General features: G+C 47.0%; 1 protein-coding gene across 1 annotated transcript in view; it reads left to right on the top strand.

Moving 5' to 3' along the window:
• The window catches only part of TBX4 (T-box transcription factor 4), a 34,973-nt gene that overhangs the window by 3,562 nt on the left and 6,438 nt on the right, over window positions 1-24,973 (top strand). Inside the window, exons 3-4 of the mRNA XM_007947874.2 lie at window positions 8,681-8,800; window positions 10,068-10,215. Coding sequence (XP_007946065.1) covers window positions 8,681-8,800; window positions 10,068-10,215 — 268 coding nt within the window. The remainder of the gene's footprint in view (window positions 1-8,680; window positions 8,801-10,067; window positions 10,216-24,973) is intronic.

Genomic DNA, 24,973 nt, shown 5'->3' with positions numbered 1-24,973 from the left:
AACTTTCTCTTGAAAATGATTGGCCAGTAAGTTCTCTGGGCATGCCTGGCCTCTGCCATTCTAAACAAAAGGCATTTGTAGCTCTCCTCAGTGGGGTTTCCTGCACCTGCGTGGTCCTACTCCTTCCCTTCCTCCCAACATACACTCGCACACAGACTTCCAGAAGTGATCAGCTTCAGGCAGATGTTTGTGCCTAATCCTGGTAGGGGTTTAGAAATGGGCCCAAGGGAATAATGACAATAACTTTAAAATGGCTGTGATGATGTTGGCCAATTACGGATTCATCACAGCCTTCTATTTCTCTGGCAGAAAGTTGTCCTTGCACCAGGGCTAGTCCTTAAGTCACTGGTGTTATTCTCCCTGCCACCCCCCCCCAGGGTTTCCAGAGACGCTTTATCCTCCTGCACAACCCCCACCCCCACCCCCACCCCCGTCTTCAAAGACCACTTTCACCACCCTGGTCAGTGTATTCTCCTACTTACTTTTTTTTACCTCCTCCCTCACACAGGCTTTTGAATGCATCTTGCATTGCTTGAGCTTGGAGGTCTTTACCGCCCTGCTCAAGACTCTTCCTAGTCCCCTAACTCCTTGTGACTCTACCAGAACACTTCCTGGGAGATTTCCATTTCTCAGTAGGCGGTCTAAGCCTTTCCCCTAAACTTAAATCATAGATTTGTAGATTGCTAGAACTGCAGGGAACTGAGAGAACAGAAACCAAACCCCAGAGAAAGGAAGACTCATGTACAGAGGCAGGGTTGGGCAATTTCCAAGTCTATACAAGCCAAGCAGATGAGCACCCCACTCCCAGAATAAAGCGCCAACTCTGAGAGATCCTCATGATTGCCTGTTTATGAGGCCCCTTTTTAATGCAGGACAAAGAAACTCTGGTGGTGTAGTGGTTAAGGCATTGGGCTGCTAGCCAGAAGCTTGGCAGTTCAAATTCACCAGCCGCGCTGCAGAAGAAAGATGAGGCAGTCTGCTTCTATAAAGATTTATGGCCTTGGAAACCCAGTGGGGGGCACTATGAGTCAGACTCTACTTAATGGCAGTGGGTTTGGGTTTTTGGTTTTGTTTAATGTAGGTAGGGTTGTTGCCCTAGAAACCCCTGTCTGGTTAAGGGCGTGATAACTGCTGTCTGGTTGTGGACCCTGAAGAAGGGGAGCCAGAATGTTCTCAAGCTAATTTGAACAAGCTTCCTGTCTGCCATAAGCCCTTTAGGTCCTTGAAGGTTTGAAGGCCCAAGGAGAAAGTAGTCTCCTTCACTGGATACTCGCTGCCATCGAGTTGATTCTGACTCATAGTGATTCCCATTGGATTTTCAAGGCTGTAAATCTTTATGGAAGCAGATTGCCTCATCTTCCTCCCACAGAGCAGCTTGTGGTTTTGAACCACCAACCTGGCTAGCAGCCAAATGCCTTACCCACTATGCCACAAGAGCTCCTTCTTCCATTAGATAAACCAAAAACCAAACTCACTGCCATCGAGTGGATTCTGACTCATAGAGACCCCTCTTTGGGTTTCCGAGGCGGTATGATTACAGAAGTAGATTGCTCTGTCTTCCTTCCAAGGAGTGGCTGGTGGATTTGAACCACCAACCTTCTGGTTTAGCAGTCAAATGGTTTAGGTACTAAACTCCTTCTTCATTGGATAGTACTTTAATTTTTTGAACAATTTGATCTAGTGAATAAAATGCCACCACAGGTGAAAGCTCAAGAGACCTTTGATGTAGGTATAAAATGGGACCAAACTCCTCCCTAATCAGTCCCCCTCCCCAGTTCCCTGCACCAGAAAGTCCAGCCATTAACTGCAGATAGCAGATCCCTCTCTCCACCCCCTCATGTCCCTGCCAAGCTTGATCCATGTGAGAAACTGCATTTTCTCCCAAATACAGATAAAAGTGAGCTCCAAAAAATTTAAATATAAACCTCCCCAAAATGAAAATTTCCTAACTGTCTGACTGCCCTAGTCCTAGGTCATGGTTTTGCCACCAGATAAATCTCCCCTATCAGCCTTCATAGCCTGTTGAGTTCAATGTTGCTTGTGTTAGTGACAGTGAATTTGCGTTTGAAAAATGAACTACTGATGAGAACTCCTGTTGAACCTGTATTGTTTGTTATTCTGAGGCAAGGATTTGGCCAGGCTTAATCCGGGGCTTCAAAGCCAATTGCCCTCACTCTGTATACAGAGCGTCAGAGCCCAGTGGCGTGGGTGATAAGAGAAGTAAGGGTTGAAGACACTGGAAAAGTGGGTTGGGGAGAGAGTGCTTTGATCTCTTTTTAAAGTATTTTCTGAAAGCAAAAGTCTATCAGAAGGAAGTGCCTTCAAAAAAAAAAAAAAAAAATCCTAAGAGAAGTAGCTGACCTTCCAAAACAGCGTCCATTTCACACACCCTCACCCCTGCTCCTCCTCCTCCTCTCATTCAGGGAAAATATTTCTTAAAAATGCTTTTGGCAAATTAGAAAACATTTCCCTCTTTTTGGCGGAAAAAAACCCCAAAAAACCCAAACCCACTGCCGTTGAGTTGATTCCAACTTATAGAGACCCCCCATTGGGTTTCTGAGGCGGTAAATCTTTACAGAAGTAGATTGCCCAGTCTTCCTTCCATGGAGTGGCTGGTGGGTTTGAACCACCAACCTTCTGGTTGGCAGTAGGTGCCTTAGGCTCTGTGCTAGCAAAGTTCCTTTTTGGTGGAAGGTGGAAATAAATTAAGTCATTTGGTTATTGCTCACAGAAATCATTTGGCCACGGAAGTTTTGGTCTCATGATGGGTAACATCAGTACCTCTCACCCCTCATCCTCAACCTTGGTGGCTAGGCCCTGGTCTCACCCCAAAATGCCCAGAATTCTTCCTCCAGCTCCCCCAGACATCAGGTATAGCAAAGATGGGTGGGGTTTTCTCTGGACCCCTGCCTTTTCCTGCAGCCAGTTCCTTTCAGACTCTGCTCCAAGACCTGTGCCCATATAATTTTTTAGAATGCAAATTCCATTGAAGTGGAACATTCCTGCTTAGGAGGGCACATGTAGTAAGTGTATGTTGTTTGACCAGCTTTCCACAAAATGAACAGCCCTTGTAACCACCACCCAGATAAAGAAACACATTACAACAATATCATCATTAGCAGAACTCCTTGCGTGTGCTCGTGTGCTCTCCCAGTCAGACAACCCTGTCCTCCAAACCACTCTCTGGACCTCTCACCCCTTCCATGGTTTTTTTTCCCCCCCTACATTTAAAGGACGGTGCTTGGAGATAGCTTTTCCTGGGTCCCCGGGATGCCCCTGGGGAAGTCAGGCGGGAGTTGGGGTTCCCCGCCAGCGGAGAGAAATTTGGCGGGTGCCCTAAGTCCGCCATTCCCTCCTCCCTCGGGGTAGGTGTGGGGAGAGAATAGGTGAGCGCCGCGATTTGGCCACTGCTTTGGCGCGGGAGCTCCGGGGCTCTCCGAGCTCAGCTGCTCGCGAGTCTTGCTCAGCAGGTCTGCATATACCCGTTTGTTGTCAAAATCAAAATGTCTCTAAACCCTTGTTCCCCGCCCCCGAAGCCTCAGACACCAAGACACGTCCGAGGAAGCTTATGTTAGCAGTTCATTCTAAAACCATTTCCGAGTAAGAAGTAGATAAAGGCTGCAGCCCAGCACCCTTTCAGAGTCTGTTTCATGATCAGAGGAGAAACCCCGGGCTTTCATCTTGTCCTGGCCGGCAGGGCAGGCAGCTTGTTTATTCCCCCGGCGGAGCCGTTTCCGCGCGTGCTGGGGAAGCGCCTCATCTGTTCTGGGGTATGGGAGCCGGCAGTGGGGGGGGGGGGGGGGGAGCGGGGAGAAGGCGCTCAGGATGCAAGAGAAAGGTGCAGAGGGGCGCAGAGAGGGGCTCACTGAAAGTGTGGATAGAGTGGAGGGCGCAGGGAGGACTCGGGGCCGCAATGAGCGAGTAAGGACGCGGAAGTGGAGGCACAGGGAGAGGACTCACGAGGCGCACTGAGAGGGTGGGGTGCACAGGGAGAGCGCACGGCTAGCAGCGCGCTTGGGGATGTGGGAGTGTAGAGCTCAGTGGGATACCTGCAGTATGGTCAGTGCTTCCCTTTTTCTCCCTCCCTCACCACTAAGACATTGTTTCCCCCACTGGGTGATGGTTTTCAGATCACATCAAAACCAATAAACCAAACTCATTGCGGTTGAGTCTGGACTCTTAGTGACCCCTCCTTGGGTTTCTGAGGCAGTATCTCTACACAAGTAGATTGCCCAATCTTCCTCTCAAGGAGTGGCTGCTGGGTTTGAACTGCCAGCCTTCTGGTTAGCAGTCAGATGTCTTAGGCACTATGCTACCAGGTTACATCAAGGAGCTGGATAATTCTGAAGATAGTGTTCATCCAAGGGTTCCTGAGCAGGCCAGGTAGGGACTTTTAGACTTTACAATGCCCTGGAACCTAGACCTGTGCTGAACTGGCGAACACTCCCTTGCTGGGGCCCCTGGGCCCCATCTTTAGTCTCCTCTGAACCAAGGGCAGATGAGTGGTGAGTCTGTGAATTCTCTTTTCAGTGAGGGCAGCAGGCTTATATGAAGTGCCAGGAGATGGGGCTCACCTTCACACTTGGCTCTTCCTCCACATTGGGATGTCCCTTCATCCTTCTAGGTGGGGTCTAGTGCCTAGTCCCTAAGTGGTGCAAACCAAACCCTTGGTTACTAATTAAAAAGTTGGTGGCTTGAACCCTCTCAGAGGCACCTCAGAAGAAAGACCTGGAGATCTGCTTTTGAAGGGTCCCAGCTACCCTGCAACACATGGCTTCCATGAGTTGGAATCGACTGATGGGCAACTAGTGGCTGATTGACATGTTCTGCATGGCCCAGAAGCAGCCCCTGAATGGTACCCTGCAGACTGAGCTATCTATTTCCAAGAAGGCAATGGAGCTGCTAGCCAGCCAGCTCAGCCTCAGTTTTGAACTCCCTGATCAGACTACATATCCACTCTCCCTCCTGGGTTCTGGGGGCTATTGCTCCAGGAAGAGGGGAGTTGGTAGGTAGGGGAGGCAGAGGCTAGGAGATGTCCTCCCGTTCTACCCCAAGTCCAGCAACACCACCCCAAGGCTCTTGTCAGTCAGGAATCTGGTCTGTGGTCAGCTTCCAAAACCAAAAACCAAGTCCACTGCTATAGAGTTGATTCCAACTCATAGTGACCCCCACTGGGTTTCTGAGGTGGTAAATCTTTACGGAAGTAAACTGCTCCATCTTCCACAGAGCGGCTGGTGGGTTTGCACTACCAACTTTCTGGTTAGTAGTCAAATGCCTTAGGCACTGCACCACCAGAGCTCCTTGGTCAGCTTCCAGGGGAAGCTAAATCCTAGGACACCAGCTTCATACCTCCCGGAGGCAGAGCACAGGCTTCTTAAAGGTCTTTTAAAAAGCACTTAGTCAATGTCAACCTGGCCTCTTGCACTGCTGGGATTAGTGTAGCAGGGAATCGGAGAAGAGGAAGGACAGGGCCCCTTAGCCCTCTCAGCCTAGGTTATGGAGACTGTGAAATGGAAGGGAGCCATTTTCTCCTGGCCTCTGTATGGATGTTGGCCCCTGGGGGAGGCCATGTCTGCTGTGCGCTGCTGCCACCTGGAATGATTGGAGGAGAAAAAGGCTAAGTACAGGGCACTGATGCCAGCCCAGCCCAAGCACAGCCAGGGCTGACCCATTTTGTGGCTGCTTCTGTCGCAGTTACAAAATGGTGGCCTAGAGGGGACAAGATTCCTGGCCTTCCCCCAGGGAGTGGGGGGATGTGATGTAGCTAGTGCCCTCCCAGCCTGGCTTCAGGCCAGGAAAGAGGGTGGTGCAGTCTCCAGCTGTGCCCCTAGGGAAGGAGGGGCTGGTAAGCTGGAGGCAGGATTGGGTTCCTGAGTCCTCACTTCCCCCATTCCTGGGGAGGGGGTGGGGTGGACATTTGAAAAAGCTTTCAGTTGACATCTGAGACAAATTCTTCCACATGGTTTATAAGTCCCTAGACTTGTAGCTAGAACTTCCCTCCTCCCCCCAGGCACGCATGCACACACACATGCGCACTCACGTCATGTGCTCACATGCAGGCGCTTGTGCTTACGCACATTCACACACAGACATCACACTGGCCTTTCCTCCAGCACAAAAGGGAGTGCTCAGAGTGGGGCTGAGATGGGGGCTGGGCCAGGGTGTGGAACTGAACCCTGGACCTCAGGAACCTGGCCTGGGCTTGATGTGGGTTCTGTCAACTTGTGGAGGCTGTGATTCCTTCTGAAGCCCTGCCTTGTCCAGGTGAGCTGGTACCCCTGCTGACAAAGAGGGGAACTCTTCATCTGTGAGGTGGCTAAGACAGTTTCTCTTAGGGCCTTTGTACTGTTTCTTGGGTTAGTGAGAGGCAGAGAGGAGCCCCTGATGGCTTTCTTAGAATGGATTGGTTGGGTACTATCCAAACTCAAGGAAGACAATTCTCCTTTCCCTTAGGGTCTTCAGTTAGGTTGGATCCTGCTTCTGTCTTGGAGTGATCCTCTTTGGGGAAGATCAGCTAGGGGAGGAGAGGCATCTGAGGAAGATTGTAAGGAATTTCTGCCTGCCACCATCTGGTGAAATCCAGTGTTAGGGGCCTGGTGACTGGTGGGGCATCCACTCTGCAGATAGAGTATCCAAGGGGGATTAGTTTCAGGACCCCTGTGGATAACAAAATCTGTGGGTGCTCAAGTCCTTTATATAAAAAGACATGGTATTTGCAAATGACCTACAGACATCGTCCATATACTTTCAATCATCTCTAGATTACTTAGAATACCTAATACAGTGTATCTGCTATATAAATAGCATTTTACTCTCTCTTAGCACTTAAGGTATTGCTTTGACCAGGTAATTGTCTTCTCCCCTACCTTCCACCCAGAATATTTAGATCCTCGGTTGGTTGAATCTGGGGTTGTGGACTCTGGGAATACATAACCTGTGGATATAGAGGGCCAACTGTATGTGTATGTGCTGTTATATGTGTGTATGTGTTGAGTGGTCTGGAGAAATCTTTCTTTAGAATGTTCCCTGAGCCTTAAGCTCCTGGGCAACATCATTGTGAGCTGCAGAAACTGGAAAAGTTTTTTTTTTTTTTTTTTCAGTGAATCCATTTCCATAGACGTAGATCACACTACACATTTGTAGAGGATGGAGTGCAGTGGGGGTCAGTGGTAACAGTTATAAAGTGACTCACTTAATCCACACAGCAGCCTATGAGTTAGGGAGTAATATTACATCCATCTTGAATCAAACTCATGGCAGTCGAGTCGGATCTGACTCATAGCAACCCCTCCTTGGGTTTCTGAGACAGTATCACTATGGAAGTAGATTGCCCAATCTTCCTTCTGAGGAGTGGCTGAGGGGTTTGAACCACCAGCCTTTTGGTTAGCAGTCAAATGTCTTAGGCACTACATCACCAGAGCTCCCTATGTCCATCTTAGAGGTAAGGAAACCAAAGTATAGAGAGATCCAAGTAAGTGGCAGGGTCTGGCTGTGGGCCATGGCAATGTACGTCCAGAATCCATACCCTTATCCACAAGGCTCCTGGACTGACTTTCCCTTGACACCCAGTTAGTGTGAGCAGGCCCAAGGAAGGAGTTCATCAGCACATCTAAGGAATCCAAAGACTGAGAGCAGGATTTTCAGCAATGCTCTCCTATTTTCCTGAGAACTTCCACAGAGAGAGTTACCATGACCCAGAGGAGGCATCTCATTGTTTATAGAAGCAGTTGACAGGGGCTACTAGGTCATCTGTGGTAGTCCCCTGAAATGTCAACCCAGAATTTTAGCTGGCAAAGGGCAGGAAGGAAATAAAGGCTGCCAAGTTGGTGTCACAACTCCTCTCTCACAATCCTGACCAGGAATTCTGCTTCAGCTACTCCATCGTTAGGCCTAAATCTTAGCAAATTATGGGATGGGGTAGAGTGAGATCATTGGATTTGGAAAACTTTGTTAATCTTCCTCCCAGACACACAGACTGACAGCCGCAGGGGCCCTGAGAGAGCAGCTAGTACAACCCTCTCCTTGTGCAGGGGGAGGCCAAGGCAGAGAGGCAAGTGACTTGTGCAAGACCACACAGCTATGACCAGGGCCAAGATCTCTTGCTAAAAGGACCAAAAAAGAAAAGAAAAATGAAAACTAATTGCTATCGAGTCAATTCTGACTCACAGTGACCCTATCGGATAGGTTTCCTAGACTTTAATCTTCATAATCTTTTGTGGTACATAGGATGGCTATAAATTGAAACTGACTCGACAGCACCTAACAACAACAATCTTTAGAAAAAGCACACTGCTACATTTTTCTCCTGTGGAGTGGTTAGTGGCTTCAAACCGCTGGTCTTTCAGTTAGCAGATGAGTACTTAACCACTGCACCACCAGGGCTCGTGCTAAAAGGACCAAAACTTATTGCCATCTAGTTGATTTCAACTCATAGTGACCCCCATTGGGTTTCCACGATCATGGAAGCAGACCACCTCATTTTTTTTCCATGGAGCATTTGGGGGGTTTGAACCACAGACGTTTTGGTTAGCAGCTAAATGCCTTAACCACCATATCACTAGAGCTCTTTTGCTAAAAAGACAGTACTTCTTAAAGGCCTTCTGCCACTTGTCTTTTGCTCTGTGTCATCTTTTCTGATGCTGTCTCCACACCTCCTGCCTCACCCCTTGGCTTCTCCCAGGAGGATGTTCCCCAGTTACAAGGTAAAGGTCACAGGCATGAACCCCAAGACCAAGTACATCCTGTTGATTGACATCGTCCCTGCTGATGACCACCGCTATAAGTTCTGCGACAACAAATGGTAAGAGGCCTGGGACCCAAACCACATCACCAGCCTTCCCTTCAACTGCTCTTCCAGTCATCTCCCCCACCCCCACCTGATGTTTCTGCCAAGGATTTACAGTTAGTTTAAATGATTGTCAGGATCCACAGACTTTCACTCCCTGGAACTTGGATTGCAGAGCCTGGGGAGGATCGGCAGATGTTTGCACACCTGCTGCAGGTGGGCCTGGGGGGAGGCTGAAAATGAGCTGCAGTGTTTGGCTGTTTGGTAGATTCCAAGGGCCTCTGCCCACAACTATGTGCAATCAGGGCTTGGTGACTGTGCTGTCAGGTGACGGACAACACTGGGCAGAGTCAAGTTCTGGCAGGGTTGCACTGCCCAGAGGGATGGGAACTGTTTTCCTGGGGAACTCTGATCACTTAGGGCCCAGTTACCTATAATCCACTCACCTCCTATTTGTGTGGCTGCATGTCTACCACCTTGAGTGAGTGAGGCTCTGCCTGGGTAGTTGGTGGTATGACTCTTTGGCAAGTGAATGAGGGAGACAAGCAGAGTAAGGGGTAAAATCAAATTGAGGCCTGGTCAATACATGCTGGATTACTTTTCATGAGGCCAACTCCTTAATACAATACCTTGTTTGCCCTCTGAGCTCAGAATAGGGCTCAAGAAGAGAGAGGGATAAAGGAATCAGCAGTCATTCAGGACGCTGGCTCTGCGGCGGGTGGCTGGGTGGCAGAGCTGGCAGAGATTGGGTAAGGAGGCAGAATTGGGTGGTCAGGTCCCAAGCAGACCTTCTTTCTCTGGGCTGGGTTAGCACTAAGCAGACTCTAGCTGCAGGCACAACTACCAACTAATTAACCACCATGATTTTGGGGCAAGCAATTCATAAGTTGTCTAAGTCCTCTGAGAAGCTCCCTCTAAGTAATATAATGTATACCATTTAAAAATTGTGAAATATAACACACACAGAGAAAGGCCTAGATCTTGTCATAATATCTTTGCAATGAGCCCTAGTCTGTCAAATAAATAACCACTTTCCCCCATCATCTCCTTTTCTCTTTCTACTGCAGTAAGATACAAGAGGTTTAGAATTGCTACCCCCTTCTCACCACTCTTGCTGTGCCCCTCAGTCCCATCCTCAGAGTCCTAAACTGACAATGTGATGTGACTAACCCTTGTCCTTTATCTGGTCTCTGGGGATTTGCTCCTGGAGGGGACAGGGAATCTGGGTGTCACCAGACCCTAGAGTAATCAGCTGCTACTGCTCTGTCTGCTCTGTTGGCAGGATGGTGGCAGGGAAGGCTGAACCGGCCATGCCAGGAAGGCTGTACGTCCACCCAGATTCTCCTGCCACTGGGGCCCACTGGATGCGGCAGCTGGTCTCCTTCCAGAAACTGAAGCTGACAAACAACCACCTAGATCCCTTTGGCCATGTAAGAATGGGGACTGCCCCACCTCAGGAGCAAGTCCTGGAGCAGTGTTGGGGGTGGGAGCATCCACTCTAGGGAGTCAGTTCCAGGCTCTGGCACTTGCTGGACGAATTTGTAAAAGGAGTACACACTTCTGAGTCCCACAGACTGGCTATAAATTCTTCCCCTACTACTTACTGGAGGGTCACTTGGGGCAAGTTTCTTCACCCCTGTGAGCCTGAGTTTCCTTGGCTGCAGAGTGATGATGACCGTATGTACCTTCATGGCTGTGAGGGTTAAATGGAGAATATGCGTAAAGCACTTGCACAGAGGGGCTCTAAATAAATGGCAACCATAACGAGGACGATGAAGTGCCAGATCTCTCTGCAGTTTCCCAAAACTTGGCCTTGCCAGAACACAACATGAGACAAGTAGACCTGGGGGAAGGGGCCTTGATGACCTCTGGAGGCCCTCTTTGGAGTGTGCTGTCTGCCTGGCCTGATAGCTGCCTGCTTTCTGGAGGCGAGGCCTTGCTCTGGCTCCTGGGTCAGTGCCTTCCTGGCCTTGCCTGGAACCTGGCTCTCACAAGAGGGATTCTGGAGCCCCAGGGATGCTGCTGCTGACGCCCCATCCAGGCTGCTGAAGCTCATTCTTTCCCCATCTGGCCCTGGCAGGCCCTCAAAAAGGAGTTTTTATGTGGAAATTTTTAGCTCAAGTGCGTGTCAAACAGAAACCTGGGGACCTGGTGTTATCTGCCAGGGCACAGGCCCTGCCCCTCTAGACTACCCATGGTTCCTCTGGAAGCATGGGTGAGGGATGGTGGGGTGAGGGGTACAGTAGAGGCTGCTAGGTGCAGTTGCCTGTGTTGCACACATGGCATTGTGCTTGTGGCAGGGGTGGAGGTGGAGAGAGAGCACGGGTGGGGATGTGTGCAGGTGTGTCCCTCTTTTATGTCTCAGTTCTGTTTCTGGGGAGTTGTGTGCGAATCAGAATTCTGTGAATCATAGTTCCTCATGGAAAACCCCAGCAATGCTTTATTTATGATTGATTGGTATGCAACAGGCAAGCAGCTCCTAGCTTGAATTCTCTCACAGTCTGTTCCGCTCTCTTCTAAGTTTTTAGTGATCTATATAAATAAGCAACTAGGAGAATCTTTTATGAATGTAATTAACTCCTGAGTTATCTGTTTTGTGAGCCCATATGTTGGATTTTTCCATGCTAGGCAGGTAGGTCCTGCTGGGTGTATGCTAGACAGAGCTGAGAGGTGAACACAGGCACAGTGGCATGTCCACATTGGGATGCAGCCCCAACCTCTGGGATGGTGGCAGAATGGACAGAGATAAGCCACTGACCCAATGGGAAGGATCAGCCATGCCCCAGCCTCCCAGAGCCCCAGGGCTCTTTCACTGAAAGGCAGAGGCAGCTTTCAGATCTTCTTGTACACCATCCTGGTCCAAGACTGGTTGACTCCTCCCTGCTCTCTGTTCGGCCAGGCTATGGCACCAACCTATAAAGGTCAGGGAGGGCCTCTGTTGTGGGAGGCTAGGGACCCAAGCTAGCAGGCACAGTTTACCCTCAAATGCATACACATACAGATCCCATGGGTCACACCACTGAGGTGAGTATAGAGCTTGGCAGGAACTGAGGCTTTGGGTGGTTAGAAATACCCAGGGGATCAAAATGCTGGTGAGAATTTGGATGCATCAGCTTGTTATGGTTCCCAGCTACAGGAATCCCTCAGAGGACTCTGCCACTACCCAAGCCCCTAGAGAGAATGAGTGGGGAGGGAGTCAAGCAGTTGAAAAACTGGGCCTTCTTTGAGACATGAGAGAGAAATGTGGCCTTTAAAGCCCAGCAGTAGGTTTCCCCAGCCTGGTTTCCTCTTTGCTGGCGCCATCTGGGTCCTTAAGTGGTTTGCAATAAGCCTGCAGACAGTCTGAGTCTGGGCCAGTGGGGCTGCTCACTGGGGTTACAATGCTAGGGCACCTCTGACCACACTTGCCATGTCTGGCTGCGGCTCCCTTGTCTTTGGCTATAGGGATATGACCACATACTAACAGCTTTCTCCCTGGCAGGATGGGATACAGAGTATCTCCCTTCTCTTTTCAACCCTGCATTGATCCAGAAATTGCAGTTCATCGATTACAGTCTATCCTGTGGGGATGGCAGGGCTCCAGAAAGATGAGGTGCTCATCTTAGGAGCTAGGAGTAAAGAACAGGCACTTGGACCCATACCCTCTGACTCCCAGTCCAGCACTCCTTTTGCTTCGCCATCTATCTTTCTGTACCCAGGGCTCTAGTATTTTGTCTTTAAAGCCCACCCCCCCACTTTTTAAACAAACAAACTCTTCCTTCTGTACAACTCACCTCTGTATCTTTCAGTTTTCCCTAAAATCTTCCAAGCCTCATGAACTTTTTCCAACCAAATGAACTTTGGATTTTCCCCTGGGGTCCTCATAGTATCTTCAGGGACTTTAGAGCTGGCTTGCGCTGGCAGCCTTCCCCACTGTCCCCATCCAAAGGACTGGGATCTTTCCTTGGGAGCTGGGGCTGGGGCCATGTGATGAAGAAAGTATCAAAAATGGTTGTAGCATCATCTTATGGTCAACTGGGTGGGCTCACTGTCCTTTTAGCTTAGCTGTCCTAAAGTCCAGGTCACCCCATTTTCTTATGCCAGAAGTTGGGGAGGAGTGGCTGAGAGGCCATGTGTCAAGGAGAAGGGAATCCTGGTTGTGGGAGTGTAGAATAGCCATTTTGGGATAGTCTGTGTTGTACTAGTTTCCCTATCGGCTAAGACACCCTTCCCAGCATACATGCGAATTTCATCTATTGTCTGAGGGTCCAAGAGAAAGATCCAGGGTCCAGATGGAGATTTGGGCCTGGCAGTCATTCCTGCAAGGCAGGTTGGGACCCTCAAACCACATGGCCAGATGTTCCTATAAAACAGGACTGGGTTCCACCTAGAAAACTCCTTGTAGGTTGTTGCTGTGAGTCCAGAAAAGCTCTCTGTTTTTTTGGGATCAGTGTAGGGCATGACCACTGGGTTCTGGGAGCAAGCCCAAGGCCAGAGAATGGGCAGGCAGGCATGGGCAGGAGAGACCTGGCGGGCTAGCACAGGATTGAGCTGTGTCCAAAAGCCAAAATTCAGCTCCACTTCTATTGTTCTGCTGGCTACAGAGCCTGCTTGCCCATTGTCCCCTCCTACTTGCCACACCTCCTATATGGTCCTACACCAGACTACTATGTGATGGAAGGAGAAGCTACTTGTTTTTCTTCTTATACTGTAAATAAGAGCCCAGCAACGCCAGGGCTTCAGAAGTCTGAGAGGGCCTCAATGGGGTGTGGCTGGGCTGCACCCTGTGCAGAGGACATCAAGGGGGTCGGCAAGTCAGTCTTGCATTTCTCCTAATCTGGAGGCAGGCCAGGGAGGAAATGGCTACAATGTACTGAACATGCCCTCATGCTGGGACCTGAGTCCCAGAATATGAGGTGTTGTGTGACTGCGTGTGAAGGCGGATGGTCGTCTTCCTCACCGCTTACACCCCAGAAATTCCAGGTTGCTGAGGAGGAAGGGGCAGCTTATGATTTCTGACATAATGAGTCTAACCATCCAATATGCTGAGTTAGCATGTGTGGGGAAAAAAAAAAAAAAAAGCCAAACTCACTGCTGTTGAGTCAATTCGACTCATAGCGACCCCTCCTTGGGTTTTCGAGGTGGTATCACTTAGGAAGTAGATTGCCCAATCCTCCTTCCGAGGAGTGGCTGGTGCAGGCCTCTCAAAGTGCCAGCTCCTCTGACAGCCACTTGGCTCCACTCTTTGTGGAGTCATCTTCCCATTCCCTTTACCTAGTTAACTAAAACTCACTGTTGTCGAGTTGGATCTGACTCATAGCGACCCCTCTTTGAGTTTCTGAGGTGGTATCACTACAGAAGCAGTGCCCAACCTTCCTCCCAAGGAGTAATTAGGACTTCGGATCTGAGTGCAAATACAACTTAAACACACACACACACACACACACATATGTTTATAGGAGCTTTAGTGGCATACTGCCTAAGGTATTTGACTGCTAACAAGAAAAGAAGACTGGGCAATCTATTTCCATAGATTTACCCTTCCTTCCCCATCTACCCCTGGCAACCATCAAAGAATATATCTTTTTTTGTGAAACCCTTTTCTTAACTTCTTACAATAGTGGTCTCATACAACATTTGTCCTTCAAATGCCACTCCTGGGAGACAGTTCAGGATCTCCCATATGTTCTCTTAGAGCTCTACGTACCTTCTCTTCCTAGTACTTGCCACAGTTACAATTCTGCACTTCTTTGTATTTTTAAAATTTAAATTAAAATAGGAAATAATTCACATAATTCAAAAATAACTCAGTGAATAAGTGAAAATATACACAAAGACATCTCTCTCCACTTGATACCCAGTTTCTCCCATACTTCCCCATAGGTAACCACCTGTGCTATTAATTTCTTTCCAGCATGGCTTTATGCATATGCAAGCAGATATGAATACATAATCTCAAATCTCCTCTTTTATACAGCAAGATCACATACTATAAACACTTTCTGCATCCTGCTTTGTAAACTTGGAGGAGATTATCCCATTCATAGAGAGTTTCCTTGTTCCTTTTTTACAGCTGCATAGAATTCCATTGCAAGACTGTCCCAGAATGTAACCAGTCCCTTCCTCAAGAACTTGGGTGTTTCCTATTTTTTGCTTTTTGGAATAAGCTTGCACATACGTCATTCTGTGCCTTCATCAGGCATATCTTTGCAATAAATTTCTGTCTCAATGGGTATATGGGTTTGTAATTTTGAAAAAATACTGCCAAATTATCCACTATAGATTGATGTACATTCCCACCGCTGCTGCAGCCTCACCAACAGGGTGGGAGAGCAGTTTCAGATTTTTGCTTGTCTGGTAGGTAAAAAATACACCTCAGTTTTAGTTTTAATTTTCACTTCCTTTATTATGAGTGAAGAAGCTCTGGTGGTGTAGTGGCTAACCAAAAGTTTGGTGGTTCGAACCCACCAACCACCTCGCTGAAGAAAGATAAAGTGGTCTGCTTCTATAACGATTTACAGCATTGGAAACTCAATGGGGTCACTACGAGTCGGAATCAACTCAATGGTAGTGAGTTTTGTTTTGTTTTGTGGTTTATTATGAATGAGGTTAAACATCTTTTTCTATGCATTTCCTCTTTCGTAAACTGGTGTTCTTATTCTTTGCTCATTTTCCTCTTAGACTGTTGCTGTCTTTTCTTATCACCTTCGAGGACCTTTTATAAATTAGGAAGACTGATTCTTGTTTCATACCAAGAATACGTGCATGTTTTCCCAGCTTGCTGTTTGTCCTTTGTTTTTACATATAGTAGTATTCAATGTAGAAGTTTTTGATTCAATAGATTAGTCTTTTCCTTATGGATTCTGGATTTTGAGTAACGGAAAGCCCCCATCTACTCCTTACATATAAAGGGACTTACTCATCTATTTTTGCAGTATCTTAAGGGTTTATTTTTGCATTTAACCCATTGATCTCTTTGGAATTTATCATTCAAAATGAGGCATGCATGACTCCATTATTTTTTCCCCAGAGTCATTCAGTTGTCCTAATACCACTAACTGGACAGTTCTCTCTCCCCCTGTTATTTAAGATGCCTTATTTCTATAAATTCCCATATCAATTTGTGTCTATTAATGTGTCAGTTCCTTAACTATTCAGACTTTATACGTGTCCTGTGCCCTTTTTCTTTTCAGAGTTTCTTGGTATTCCTGTCTATTTTTTTTCATAGGAACTTTAGAATCAGCTTGTAGTATTGAAAAAGAAACTTACTCATATTCGTATCGGAATTGCTTTACATTATTAAGTTAGGGAGGATTAATAGAAATATCTTTCTGTTTGTTCAAATCTTTTTATTTTTTGTAAAGATTTACAGCCTTAGAAACCCTATAGAGCAGTTCCAGTCCGTCCTACAGGGTCACTATGAGTCAGAATCAACTCAACAACAGTGGGTTTGGTTTTATTGCTCTCTATTAGTATTGTTCAATTCTTTTTTGTCCTTCAAAAGCATATTCAAGTTTTCTTGATAAGGTCTTACATGAATCTTGATAGGCATTTTCTCTCATTTGCTATTATTATAAATGTAGCTTTTCTTTCACTACATTTCTCACTACTTAGTTTTGCTTGATGTTTTTGGTTACTGTGTGACTTCCCCCCTGGGTAGTCAACCATGAAGTTTTTAATTACTATTGTATCTTAGAGCCTGGCACTGTGTCTGGTAAGTGAATGAATGAACCCACTGAAGGGGTGAGATTTAGACAAAGAAGGCCCTTCTCAGCCAGGGGCTGATATCTCCCCGAAGCTTATACTGTCATCTTGCCAGTAGGACCCAGAGCAATTATGTCCTTCTTTTCTTCTTTCTCCCACATTTGCTGAGCCCTGACAATGTGTCAAGCCCTGTGCCAGGTGATTTGCGGGATACAGATGCCCCACAGGACTCCAGATCAGGCCCAGGCCTCCTCAGCCTGGAGGCTTTGCAACACATTAGCTGTGGGGCAGATGCTTTCACATCCCTGAGCTTTAGTCACTTATCTGTTAAAATGTGGATACTGAAAGCCCTTCCTTTAAGGGGGAGTCCCTGGGTGCAGATGGTTAGTATGCTTGGCTGCTAACTGAAAGGTTGGAGGTTCTTGTCAACCCAGAGGCACCTTGGAAGAAAGTCCTGGGGGTCTGTTTCTGAAAAATCAACCATGAAATCCTATAGAGCACAGTTCTATTCTGATCATACGGGGTTGCCAGCATCAGAAGCAACTTGATGGCAACTGGAACTTTAAAGGGATGCTGTAAAGGTTAATTATATGATGCATGTAAAATACTTAGCACAGGGCCTGGTACAGAGGGAATGCTCAATAAACATGGGGTAAGGTCAGCGGTTCAAACCCATCAGCTGCTTTGTGGGAGGAAGATGAGGCAATGTACTTCCTTAAATATTTACAGCTTGGAAATCCAATGGGGCTGCTATGAGTCAGAATTGACTCAATGGCAGTGGGTATTATTGCTGTTACTGTGGGAGACTATGAGGGTTTCAGAGCTCTGTGGGCTAAGACTCAGGGTTGCTTTTTGAGAGGCCTAAGGCCTGTCTGGCCAAGGCTGCCTGAGTGACTTATGGGCTCCCTGCTCAGATCTGTTTTGGATTTTCCTAGGGCTAGTCACTCATCATTCTGGATATCAGTTTTCTTTCTGGTCTTTTCCTTTCCTTTCTTTCTTTTTTAAAGCTGCAGATCCTGTCTCTGTCCTGACTTCTTTGCAGGGTTTGGGAGTATAAGAAGGATGATGGAGAAGGTTGTTTTAGAAAGTAAAATTATGATGCAGGGTCTGATTTTCATATGTGGCAAAATGGACATTATCCCCAATCTTGCGTGGCTAGCCTCCAGATATGTTGTGATCTATGATGGTCAATAAGACCTAGTGAATCCACATCCCTTATGGTGTTTTATCAACACCTTATCACTAATTATCGAGCGTGGTGTTGAGAGCAGGGTGTGCTGCCTTAAAGAACATCTATTCTGCTCAGGACTCTGCCTCCAACCAGCTGTGTGTCCTTGGGCAAGTCATGTTCCCACTACAGGACTTCTGCTCCTCATCTGTGAAATGAGGGAGTTGGATGAGAATGATTTCTTCATGCACTAATGTTCTGTAATTCAACAGATAAATCTGGGCCTCACTGACCAAGCATAGTATACTGATCTCTAAAGGAGATGGCTATTTGGCACTACCGCAGTTGTTACAACAGAACAGTCTTCTGAACTATAGCCAGAACATAATGAATCCCATTTCTGTAAAACAATGGTGATGGCAGGACAAGTCATGTGGTAGGGTGCGTTGACATGGACAGTCTATTTGGGCCAATATCCTCTGCAACAAATATAAATGTGGGACTCTGGCTAAGGAGTGTAATGTGGTACCTGAGGAACACCCAAGTAAAGCCAGGAATGTGAGTCACTTGGAAAGGATGGAGGCTCTATCTTATATTTTCATTGGCTCAAAAGGTGGACCACCACTCATCTCTCAGTTTGTCGTACTGTGGTGGGTTACATGCTGCAGTGAGGCTGGAGGCTATGCCACCAATATTTCAAATACCAGGAGGGTCACTCATGGTGGACAGGTTTCAGCAGAGCTTCAAGACTAAGACAGACTTGGAAGAAGGAAGGGGCCATCCACTTCTCAACGAATTGGCCAGTGAAAACCTTATGAATAGCAGTGAAACCCTGCCTGACTGGAAACCTTTATGAAAGCCCTGAAGCACTGTCTGATATAGTGCCAGAAGATGAGCCCCCCAGGTCAGAAGGCACCCAAAATACGACTGGGGAAGAGCTGCCTCCTCAGAGTAGAGCTGACCTTAATGATGTGGATGGAGTAAAGCTTTTGGAACCTCCATTTGCTGATGTGGCACACCTCAAAATGAGAAGAAACAGCTGCAAACATCCATTAATAATCAGAACATGAAATGTACAAAGTATGAATCTAGGAAAATTGGAAGTTGTCAAAAATGAAATGGAACAGATAAAGATCGACATCCTAGGCATTCCAAGCCAAACCAAACTCACTGCCATCGAGTCAGATCTACTCACAGTGACCCCTCCTTGGGTTTCCAAGGTGGTCTCACTATGGAAGTAGATCACCCAATCTTCCTTCCAAGGAGTGGCTGGTGAGTTTGAACCATCAAGTGAGCTGAAATGGACTGGTTTTGGCCATTTTGAATCAGACAACCATATGTTCTACTCTGCCACGAATGACAAACAGAAGAGGAATGGCATGGCATTCATTGTCACAAAGAATGCTTCAAGATCTATCCCGAAGTACAATGCTGTCAGTGATAGGATAATATCCATACACCTACAAGGAAGACCAGTTACTACTACTATTATTCAAATTTATGCACCAACCACCAAAGCCAAAGATGAGGAAATTGAAGATTTTTAACAACTTCTGCAGTCTGAAATTGACCAAACATGCAATTAAGGTGTGCTGATTATCACTGGTGATTGGAATGCAAAAGTTGAAAACAAAGAAGAATCACTGGTAGTTGGAAAATATGGCCTTGGTGATAGAAATAATGCTGGAGATCACATGATAGAATTTTGCAAGACCAACGACTTATTCATTGCAAATACTTTTGTCAACAACATAAGCAGTGGCTATACAAATGGACTTCACCAGATGCAGTATACAGAAATCAGATCAACTACATCTGTGGAAAGAGGCAATGGAGAAGCTTAATATCTTCAGCCAAAACAAGGCCAGGAGCTGACTGTGGAACAAATCATCAACTGCTCATATGCAAGTTCAAGTTGAAGCTGAAGACAGTGAAAACAAGTCCATGAGAGCCAAAATATGGCCTTGATTACACCCATCCTGAATTTAGAGGCCATCTAAAGAATAGATTTAATTCATTGACACCAATGACTGAAAACCAGAGGAATTGTGGGATGACATCAAGAACATCATCCATGAAGAAAGCGAAAGGTTATTAAGAAGAAAGGAAAGGAAGAAAAGACTAAAATGGATGACAGAAGAGACTCTGAAACTTGCCCTTGAATGGAGAGTAGCTAAAGCAAATGGAAGAAATGACAAGGTAAAAGAGCTGAACAGAAGATTTCAAAGAGCAGCTTTAGAAGACAAAGTCAATTATTATAATGAAATGTGAAAAGACATGGAGTTAGAAAACCAAAAGAAATGCTCAGCATTTCTCAAACTGAAAGAACTGAGAAAAAAATTCAAGCCTCGAGTTGCAATACTGAGAGATTCTATGGGCAAAATACTGAATGATTCAGGAAACATCAAAAGAAGATGGAAGGAATACACAGAATCACTGTACCAAAAAGAATTGGTTGATGTTTATCCATTTCAGGAGGTGGCATATGATCAAGAACCAACAGTACTGAGGGAAGAAGTCAAAACTGCACTGAAGGAACTGGCGAAGACCAAAGCTCCAGGAATTGACCAAATACCCACTGAGATGTTTCAACAAATGAATGCTGCACTGAAGGCACTTACTCATCCATGCCAAGAAATTTGGAAGACAGCTACCTGGCCAACTGACTGGAAGAGATCCATATTTGTAACTGTTCCAAAGAGAGCACATCCCACAGAATGTGGAAATGATCTAACAATATCATTAGTATCACACGCAAGTAAAATCTTGCTGAAGATATTTCAAAAACTGTTGCAGTAGTATATTGACAGAGACCTTCTAGAAATGCAAGCTGGATTCAGAAGAGGATGTGGAATGAGAGATATCATTGCTGATGTCAGATGGATCTTGGCTGAAAGCGAAGAATACCAGAAAGATGTTTACTTGTGTTATTGACTATACAAAAGCATTAGACCATGTGGATCATAACAAATTCTGGACAACATTGAGAAGAATGGGAGTTCCATAACACTTGATTGTCCTCATGAGGCTATCATTTGAACAGAACGAGGTGATACTGCATGGTAAAATCAGGAAGGGAGTGTGTCAGGGTTGTATCCTTTCACCATACTTATTCAATCTGTATGCTGAGCAAATAATCCAAGAAGTTGGACTATATGAAGAAGAACGTGGCATCAGGATTGGGGGAAGACTCATCAACAACCTGTGATATGCAGATGACACAACTTTGCTTGCTGAAAATGGGGATGACTTGGAGCGTTTACTGATGAAGATTAAAGACTACAATCTGCAGTATGGATTACATCTCAACATAAAGAAAATGAAAATCCTCACAATAAGCAGCATCATGATAAATGGAGAAAAGATTGAAGTTCTCAAAGATTTCATATTACTTGGTTCCATAACCAATACCGATGGAAGCAGCAGTCAAGACATCAGATGATGTATTGCACTGGAAAAATCTGCTGCAAAAAACCTCTTAAAGTGCTGAAGAGCAAAGATTTCTCTTTGAGGACTAAGGTGCATCTAACCCAAATCACAGTATTTTCAATTGCCATATATGCATGTGAGAGCTGGACAATGAATAAGGAATACCAAAGAAGAGCTGATGCTTTTGAGTTGTGGTGCTGGCGAAGGATACTGAAAGTACCATGGACTGCCAGAAGAATTAGCAAATCTATCCTGGAGGAAGTGCAGCTGGAATGCTCCTTGGAGTCGAAAATGACCAGACTTTGTTTGACTGACTTTGGTCATATTGTCAGAAGGGAGCATTCCCTGGAGAAGGATATCATGCTTGGTAAAGTGGAGAGTCAATGAAAAAGGGGAAAGCCCTCAGCAAGATGGATTGACACAGTGGCTGCAATGATGGGCTCTGGTATAGCAAGGATTGTGAGGCTGGTGCAGGACCAGGCAGGGATTCGTTCTGTTGTACATATGGTCACATGAGTTGGAGCCAACTTGATGGCACCTAACAACAACAACAACAACAACCAGGGGTGGAACCTGTCCAGGTTCCAGACTGTCAGAGTTGGGAGGGGTGTTTGGGAGCGCGTAGTCGAAGTTCCCACTTTACAGTTGAGGACCTCAGTGGCCGGAGAGGGGAAATGCTTTCTTAGGACTTGCGGCTGGTGGACAGAGATCCATAGAAGCTTCTGGGCCATTTTTCTCTGTGGCTGGGATTTGTACCCACTAGTACCTCTCTCCTAGTGGCTCCTACCTGCTCCTGTTGGCCAGTTGCTGTGGAGTTGATTCTGACTCATGGTGCCCCATGTGTGTCCGAAGAGAACTGTGCTCCATAGGGTTTTCAGTGGCTGATTTTTTAAATTTTTCCTTTCTTCCCAGGCACCTCTGGGTTGACTAAAACCTCCAACTTTTTGGTTAGTAGTTGAGCGTGTTAACTGCACCACCCAGGGACTTCTTAGGGTCTGGCAGTTTCTCTCTTCCCAAGTTTCCCTGCCAGCCTGTCTGTCTCCTGTCCTAGAAGGTACCTTTAGCAGTCTCTCCACCTCTATCATCAAAGACTTTGTCTAATGGGTTGAAGAGTTTGGCCTTTATCCTGAGGGGCAAGAACACTCATCAAAGGTGGCATTGTGAATATAAGGAATTTATTGAGACCTAATTGCTGCCAAGAGTACTGGGGGAAGGAGAGTAAGAAGAGCACATATAAAGGGCCCCGTTTTCAAGGAATGCGCAGTCACACTGGATGCACCGGAAGTGTTCCAAGCAAGGGAGTGACCTGGTCTGATGTGTAGCAGATGAATAGGGGGAGGAAGTTGATGGAGGCAGGGAGGAGGCTATCCCAGAAACCCAGCAGAAATGGTGGGCTGGAACCAGGGTTAGAAGGAATGAAGAGGCTTTTTGTTTTACAGATAGAGTCATAGTACTTGGTCACTGGTTAGACCCGGAGGTGGGTGACAGTAAGAAGGGAGAGCTGCTGCTGCCGCTCAGAGCATTGGCTGGACTATTGGAGCTTGTGATTGCCTACGTGTCACAGGGGTAGGACCATTTGTCCTGAGGTGTCCTTATGGGGCAGCACAGCCTCAATGGGTACTGGTGCCTCCAGGGTCTGTATTGGGTTTTGTCAACCCATTGTGTATGTTCTCCCCAGGTGCCCCATCCAACCCCCAGGAGAGCCAGAGTGTCCAAGGAGGGTCTGGTCCTGTTGCTGGGGAGCTGACACACATAAGTACTTATGGGAGGGTTGTCTATGCAAATGTCTAGTTATGATTTTGAGCAGAAAAATGCCTTAGAGATGATCTTGTTTCTAGTGAGAAAAGTAAAGACCAGAGAGGAAGGGACTTGCCTAAGTTCCCACAGAGAGTTTGTGGTCATGGCCCAGGTCTTCCCACTTCCATGACCCTGCCTTTTGCTTACTATATCCTGTTTTTATGCAAAGGAACCTAGAGGTACAAGAAGAATAAAAGTTATGGCCCTTTCTCTAAAGGAGTTTGCAATATAACTGAAGGGATAAGGAGAAATAGGAAGCCAATTGGAAGCACAGCAGTCAAGTAGACAATGAATGGAGAGGAAGCTTTGGAACTAGAAGTTCAGAGCAGACCTTAGTAATCTGGGAAGGCTTCCTGGAAGAGTTGGGCTTTGAGATGATAGGTTCAGAAGGTAAGCGAATGGAAAGGAAGACCAAGATAGTAGAGGAACTGCATGTGCAAAGTAGCAGAGGTAGAGATCTGGGGATACCTCACAACAACAATAGACATCTAGGCTGGGATTTAGTTGCTGGGTCTTCAGGGAACTTAGGGTCTTTGTGGGCTCCTGCAGCTTGGTGAACTGGGCAGAATGATAATGTAACCCAAGCAGTGGGAGGTATTTCCCAAGACCTAGCTCCTCTTCCCAGAGGAAACTCCTAGGCTCCTGGGAAGAGATACATATTCAGACTCCCTGGGCAGGACTTGTGCCACTAAGTCTCACTCAACTTCCTATTTGGCAGACCCCCTAGTTGGGCAGTGGGTCCCTGGTTTAGGGTTTGGGAAGCTCTGCACTTGGGCCAAGAGTGTCCAGAGGCTTTGTCACTGAAGGCTGAAGGGTATAGGTGTAGGTGACAAGAAGGCTAGTTCCTGCTGGATAGAGAAAGCCAAGGAGGCCAGGGCCCAGTCAGCATGCACCCTCTTCCCCAGTGAGCCGGCTCTCTGGGCTGCCCCTGCCCCCAGGGCAGGATGAGAGCAGAGCCTTCCCAGCCTTAGGCTTCAGCCCAGGCTTGTTGGGGAAGAGCTGTGACTCTGACCTTTCTCTTGGAACTCTGAACACTCAAGGGTTAATTTTCACTAGGCTTCATCAGCAGGCTGGGTCCCCAGGAACCTGGAAGGATGGGAGCCAGTGGGGCCAGCCCTGGAAGGGGCACTCCCAGGGTAGAGAGAAAGGAGCTCAGAGGGGAATGAGACTTGAAGGTCACCTAGCCCAGCCAGGAGAGAAGCCAAAGGGTTAACAAAAGCAGCAGGACTGATAAAATGCCCCAAATTCCAGGTCCTGCTTCCAATGGGGAGGGCATCTGGCACATGTCAACGATAAAAAAATACATTTTAATGGCACACGCTGTAGCCCGCTACCGTGGGGTACAGCCAAATGGAGCAGGTTTGGAGAAGCAACTACTGTGTGTTACTCCCCAGGGCTCCTGAAGCTGGAGCCTCCTGGGCTCTTTGCTTAAGTCTTGCTTGGTTGAGGGACCTGCCTCCCCCCAGCCCCAGGTATCCTCAAGGGACCTTGAGTTCCTGGGGCCTCTGTCCTTTTCTGGCATTATTTTAGGAACTTTGCTGTGTCCTACCTTGAAACTTTGAACTCCAGCCCATGATGGAGTTTTCCAGGCTGTTAGTTGCCTTAGTGGTGCCTTGGTTAAGCTCTGGGCTGCTAAACAAACAGTCAGCAGTTCTAATCCACCAGCAGCTCTGTGGGAGAAAGATGTGGCAATCTGCTTCTGTAAAGATCATAGCCTTGGAAACCCTATGGGGCAGTTCTGCCCTGTCCTATAGGGTTGCTATGAATTGGAATCGACTTGATGGCAGTGGGTTTGGGTTGGTTTTTTGGTGAGATGCCTTGGGAAAGTCTGAGGGTAGGATGCATCAGGGTCTCCCCAGCATTCCCACAGCAGGCCCCTATGAATGCTGAAAAGGAGTGAATGAATAAGTATACGAAAAAGGTCAGAGTGGGAAATTTTCCTCAGCTTCTCCTCAACCCCCATTCTGCAAAACTCTGGGCCATGAAGCTGCTTTGTTGTTGTTGTTATGTGCCGTTGAGTCGGCCCCGACTCATAGCAACCCCTCCTTGGGTTTCTGAGGCAGTATCACTACGGAAGTAGGATTGCCCAACCTTCCTTCCGAGGAGTGGCT

This window comes from Orycteropus afer, unplaced genomic scaffold, assembly GCF_000298275.1.
Source record: "Orycteropus afer afer isolate SDZICR_OR568_19922 unplaced genomic scaffold, OryAfe1.0 scaffold00196, whole genome shotgun sequence".
NCBI classification, from domain to species: domain Eukaryota; kingdom Metazoa; phylum Chordata; class Mammalia; order Tubulidentata; family Orycteropodidae; genus Orycteropus; species Orycteropus afer.
Note: the sequence above shows the minus strand (reverse complement) of the source record. Positions and strands in the feature narration are given on the sequence as shown.